The sequence below is a fragment of the Heliconius melpomene genome, chromosome 13 (assembly GCF_056956725.1).
Source record: "Heliconius melpomene rosina isolate 202511_hmr_F chromosome 13, ASM5695672v1, whole genome shotgun sequence".
Lineage (NCBI taxonomy): Eukaryota > Metazoa > Arthropoda > Insecta > Lepidoptera > Nymphalidae > Heliconius > Heliconius melpomene.
This window is the reverse complement of record NC_140401.1, coordinates 14,464,419-14,471,205: the sequence shown is the minus strand read 5'-3', so window position 1 is coordinate 14,471,205 and position 6,787 is coordinate 14,464,419. Positions and strand designations below refer to the sequence as shown.

General features: G+C 30.3%; 1 protein-coding gene across 1 annotated transcript in view; it reads right to left on the bottom strand.

Moving 5' to 3' along the window:
* Positions 1–6,787, bottom strand: part of LOC146533076 (uncharacterized) — a 31,791-nt gene that overhangs the window by 3,841 nt on the left and 21,163 nt on the right. Inside the window, exons 4-6 of the mRNA XM_085196474.1 lie at positions 2,519–2,683; positions 1,095–1,186; positions 618–768 (exon numbers count right to left, since the gene is read on the bottom strand). Coding sequence (XP_085052600.1) covers positions 618–768; positions 1,095–1,186; positions 2,519–2,683 — 408 coding nt within the window. The remainder of the gene's footprint in view (positions 1–617; positions 769–1,094; positions 1,187–2,518; positions 2,684–6,787) is intronic.

Here is a 6,787-nt window from a genome sequence, read left to right as displayed (position 1 = left end):
ACATATATATTTTGTATACACTAAATTATATAATATAATTAGTAGTATTAGTACATAGTACATCTTATAGCCTTTCACCATAAATGAATTATCCAAAAAAAAAAAAATTCAAGTCGAACCATCACTTTCTGAGGTTATCGGGTTAAGTAGATTTACCTAACACTGTCACACGTTATTTAAAAAAAAAAATAACAATATCGTTTTATACGATATATCCCGCGGATGTATTTTATTGAATATAAATTTTAAAAAGTTATAAAAAATAAGGCCACTGACTTTTTTAATATTACAATTGACAATCTAAATACATAGATAGAAGTTGTAAAACTTTTTAGACACATCTATACTAATAAAATAAAGCTGACGAGATCGTTAGGTTTAACAGGCTTGTATTTGAAACGACCAGAATATAAAAATATTTTGTATACGATAGCCACATTTATTCATTCATTTTAAATATTGATATTTATTTGGAAGAAATCTGCCATTGTTTTGACAGATTGACAACGGGTGACAAATGGAAATAATATTGCAAAATACTTCAACAAATTTGTATACATACACAATAATAAAGAATGTATATATAATGGATACAAAAACATTCTTTTATCACTTACCCCTACTATCTTTAAATCCTGGATTATTTATAGTCGTGCCACCTTCTGTTTCACTCAAGGGATTCGTGGGATCACCGCCAGATCTTCGTGAGAACAACGTATCGTACAACGACATTATGAATAAAGCTGAGTTTATCACTATAGCTACTATCTGCAAACAGACAGACAACAAGTAAAATATACCATAAGTTGACTTATATTTAGCAAATATGTTATAACTTGAATAAACTCTAATCTAACTTTTCGCCCAATTTTCGAGGCATTGTTTGTTGTGTGCCGAAACTAAACGCCACGCTTTTCCCTTGTTACCAGAATGAAGAAATAAAAATATTAATAAATAATAACTCATTCCCACGAGTGGGAATCGAACCCACGACCATCACGTTTAGTGTCACACGCTTGCGCCACTCCGCCACGACAGCCTCTATTTTACTTATTAATAGTTCAAAAATTGTACAAAACAAACAGCTCGTTTACCTGTACATAAAAAGCTTCTCCTCTAACAAGATAGAAGCCCCTGTCATCGCCCTGCACAGCGAACAGGCCGGCTGCCGCTATTGAAAGTAAGGCTGGAAAGTTAACGAGAGAAATAAAAGTTAATATCTATATGAATAATGTGCATATAGTAACCGATGTATAACATATTTTTATTAAATTGTTCTGATAAGACGAAACCCTATATCTTAAGTCACTATATGAAGAACGTAGTGTAATACTGGTTTATTATGTTCCCTACAACGCTCGGCCTTGAGTTCCGCCACTTAACACGCATTGCCTCGCACGGGAACGGAGTGTCTTGACACTAGGTTCCCGGTTTCCCTCTGCCTTAGTGCTATAGTGTGAAACTAAAAAATAACACTACTCTCTCTGCCTACACAGTTGAATATGTAAAATCGCAAAAAACGTATTACCAGCCCTTTTTATTTTAAATATATTTAAATATACCTATCAATAATACACAATGAGAAATTATTCTTGTTATTTAAAAGAAAAATGTACAAATAAATTGTCGTAGATAATGTTTCTAACTGTTAAACATTTTCCAATAATTGCCGGATGTCTAGCTAACGAGAGAATATTACGCGCACGCCAGAAATTGTAGACTTTTTCCATACTATAGAAAATATATAAATAATATAGTTTTCACAGTTTTTATTATATCGTACAATAACAATATTAAGACTAATTAAAACACCTCGAGACATAAATAAAAATATAGTATTACTATAGAAGAGTTTTTTAAATCTGTGAATAAATTAAAGGTACGATTCGTAGCCGATTAATGATTTTAATATTAGGATTTATTAGATAACGGAGAACAGAGTGATTTTTGTCTTCTTCTAGAAGTTCTTTCTGCTCGCCCATGTTACTCTACTGCTTTGTTATAATTATAATAAATATATTGATATTCATAATATTTTTGTTGTAACAAACATGCATTAAATATAAAAATAAAGTTTAAATACAAAAGACAATCGCGTGATAGCGTGTTAGCTCTTCAATTGCAGTTAAGTATGAATGTACCTGTGGCCTACATTATGAGTCACTCCTTATAATTTACAATCTAGTACCAACCTTAAGTAGTTTTACATAATTATTATTTTTATTACATTAATATAACTTTTTAAATTAAATTCACGCTTTATCCCGCTAAGCAGAGTAGCAAGAGAAGACATTGACGTGTTTCAGATTTGCCTGACGTTCCGATTTTGGTGGGACTAATCGATTTTTAGAGAAAATTAATTAGGACTTTGGCATTGAGACCGAGAGAGACATAGCCCCGCTTTTCACAGATCATTCCACATACTACATTTTTTTTTAATTACTCGAATAACCACTCTGAAAAATGCCTTGCATGGGAAACCAAAGCGACATATACAAAAATATATATATAAACTTACTTGCAAGTAGCGCTAGGGCTAGTTTCGTCATAACCAGATTGGTATATTTGAAGCCAACACGCTCCTTCGAGGAGATCATGGCCAGTTGCAATACAGACAGTATGCAGAACACACCCAGAACGGACACACCGACCGACGCGACGACACCCGCTATGTACACTGCCACTGGAATTAAATGTAAATCATTAAAATTATTTTGAAGCACCTTTTGAGTGATTAAAGAACTTCGTAGTTGAGTAAGCATAATAAAAAGTGTCATGCAACGATTGCAACCTTCATATTGGATTCAATGTTACCATCGACTATATTTTTTTTTAATATTTATTTTTATAATTGTTGATTTAATTTGCGGAAAAAAATATTATAAAAAACCTGTACTTATAATAATATTCCTTTTCATATTTTAATGTAGTAAAGAATTTAATATGTCAATTATAAAAAGGCTCTCTTTGTATCCTGCATAGTGCGAGGGGTTGCATGAAAGTTTTCATATACACCTAATGCAATTTCAATAATCTATCTATTTATATATCTATCTATAATCTATCCATCTATATATCCATTTTCACCGAGCATCAAAAAAACCTCGTCAGCGATCCCACATTAATTAATTACCTTTTACATTTGCGATATCGCAAACACTTCACTGTACGCAATATTACATACCATTTCTCTCACATTAGCCTACAAATTTCACACATTATAACTATTAATAAGGTTAGTAAAATCAGTGGACGAGTAAAACAGGATGTTTCTCTAAACAAGCTGAGCAAGTGACTGATAGGCCACTTGACTCATGCGAACCAACTTTCCTCTTACTCACTACTGTGAGTAGTATGCAAGAGGGCATCCTCGAGAGTTAAGCTCATGAATACGTAATATAATATTAGAGCTTTTGAAAGCGAAGTAGCTTTTTAATGTAAAAAAATATTGCATTTTAGACGGAAAGAGGATTTTTATTGAATAAACTTTCACTTATTTTAACTAGATATGTCTGCAGAATCTCAACAACGGTATGGCACTTAGGATGTAGAGTGCACTTTTATTGCCTGCCTAGATTACTAGTAGACAGCAAAATTGTATCTACAAATTCAATATGCCAATATTAATAAGCTGTCCTTATGAATCAGTAAAGTACTATAAATGTAATGGAACGTTTTTTTTCCATTAGAATAGAATTATAATCTTATATATAGTTTCTTTAAATGAGATTTGAATAGACAACTGTCACGACAACGGCATAAAACAAAGGTATAGCTGTTTACATTTGTAACTAAAAAATTACAATAATCTACTACGTTACTTATATAATCGTAGAAAGCAATAAAATACATGTCAATATTAGGCCTTGAAATGCTACCGAGTCATGAAAAACGACTCAATATTTAATAGAAATTCAACATTTCTATATAACAGTTACAAAACGTTTATATAAGCAAATACCTATTTCTTAGACTTGAACTTGGCCTTGAACGTAGAGCAAACGTCAGAATACACATAATTATGTACAAACACATGTACGCACTACGTAGTATAAGTAATACGGATATTTGTGTACACAAGCATTATCGTAGTAATTCAATTAGCAAATTCACCAAGTTAGCAGTAAGTAAGTAGACTTTAGTGGGTAAACGTGCAATTTACATATTCGGCCCAGTTACCAAGGTCGGCCGTACTAATGATAGTATTCATTTGTTGGCTTGACAATTTTCCTAATGTCCAGTGATTAGCTTATGCCTCTTGTGGTTTTTTTTAAATTATGTAATGTTTTATGTAATCTATGGGTATGTAATGTTTTCGATACCTATATATTATGTAAAACATTACATACGTGTACCACATTATGGTGTATATTATATAGGCTAGTATATATATGAAACGATGGTGGTTTAAATCTCAATCCAAAGAATCTTTTTAGATAATATAAAACTATCGATTAATATTGCAATATGAAGTTATTCAAAAGTGAAATATAATTTGGCTTTTTATTTTTTTTAATTTTATACATGTATAGAATATGACTATTTAATTATAATAAAGTCAAGTTTATCAAAGTGTAATGTAGCATCGTAAAAAAACATTTATTTTGCCTAAGCCCCAAAATGGGAGAATATAATTAACCAGAATCGTGTAGTCCACGCGGGCGAAGTCGCAAGTGCAACATTAGTATCAATATAAAAAATCTTTATAGCAGTATGAAATGAATTTAGAAAAAAAAGTGATGTATCTCTCTATTTACTCCTAACTAGGATGGAGTAACATGAGAAGAAGCGGATAAAGGAGGACCGTTAAAAAACTTACGTAACAACGTTACGTTGCTACAACGTACCTACGGCAAAACTGAGTTAATGGAATATTACAAGCTAATATAATCTTTATAGCGAAAAGATAATCTTAACTCGCATATTAATGGGTCGTTTGATTTAATTACAAACGCCGTCGTGACACTATTCTGACGTAATTGGCAATGGGTTCTGTCAATGAACAGTCATATAAAGGGGAATTTTACTAATATATTTTATAACTTAACTTCACGCTTTATCCCTAGCGGGTTAGTCAGAGAGAACGGAGCCCCAACACTACGCTAATATAGTTTATATTAGTAAAATTTCGCGTTTGTATTTATTTTTTCAATTAGTTTTCGTTGCATCAAAACACAGTAGCTGAGTGGAGATAAAATACTATAATTAAATTTAAATTTCAGACACTACAGAACTAAATACGTGATGGCAATTTAAATAAAGAACTTGCCTATCTTCCTTTTTAAAATTTAGAGCGAATATAATTCATACAAATATATTTAAATGAAATAAATTTTTAATTAATTTAATAGTAAAGTACTAGTACCTAAGGTTAACGATAATTAACACACATCATTCCATTAAAAGGCGTGCCGCAGTAGACGTTCTAAGTTGCATGTATTATGAAAAATATAATTTATATAATAAATAATTATAAATAGCCGTATAATAGTTATTTCGTCCAAAAAAACTGGAATCAGAGACAAAATAAAATAAAAACAGTGTGCATTAAATACTTATGAATTTAAGTATGCTTGCTAAGTATATTTAAACAAACAGAAAATACACCAAAAAATATATTATGCAAAATTTCCTTAATAAATATAAAATAACGAGATAATTAAGTATGACAATGGAAAGATTTATAAGGCTGTCGGGGAACTTGCAATTTTTATATTAAATTATGCGTGGTGACTTTGCCTTCTTTATAATGGCGTCACGAAAAACAACTCATCAAATAACAATAGCTTGGCATTGAAAAACTGCATCTTAGTAATAGTTGCTTAGAGTTTTGCACGAATCGTCGTTTACGTTACTCAGATAATGAGATTATTATAAAAAAAACCTAAGAAATATAAGAAATAATAATAAATAAAATGGATATCTTTATAATTCAATTTTTTGTGTTTTACTGGCAATTGGAAACCTACAAAATGAACACCGAGAACTGAGAGAAGGAAACCCACACATCTCCGGTTTGAGGATGTGCATGTATAATAAAAATTACTATACTTGAATCTGTCGTGGTACAGTGGCAGTCTCTTACCTTACCTTGCTATATGCAATTTTCCTTAAAATATTTAAATAATATTAAATAAAAAAGATTTAATATTATATTTATTACTTTAAATTAAAGAAGCAATGCAGGGGCCGCTAGTACTAAATAAATACTTTTATTATGCGTTATGAAAAATATATAAACGTAATATTTTTTTTATAATGAAAAACAGATAATGAAGCAAATAAGAAGTCAGTGATATAATATCTGAGTATAAAAAATGCAATTTAAATAGTTTAATTTTAATATTTTTTTTACTTTTTTTATTGTTTTCTTAAGCTACACTAAACAAGTTATTATTACTCTGGCCGCAAAATGTTTGGAAAGCGGATGTAATGACCCGTACAAGCTCTTAAATAAAAAAAAACTATCTAAAAGCAGTAAGTAAAAAAGCGTTTAAAATAAATTTGTTTAATCGTTACGAATTCTAACGTAACACGCACCTCGCAAAACTGGTATTTGACACTTTTTATCAAAAAAATGTTGATAAAAATGTCTTATAACGAGTGTAAGTCGTGTATTTGAATTTAAACAGAATTAATATTTCAAATATTTCAAATAAGTATGTATATTGTAAATATTTCATGCAAAAAAGAAATGTTTGTTACTTATTTTCCCTCAATTATCACAAGGATTAGTGAAGTATCAGTTTATATGAAAGGAATGTAAATACAAAAATAATATAGTTTA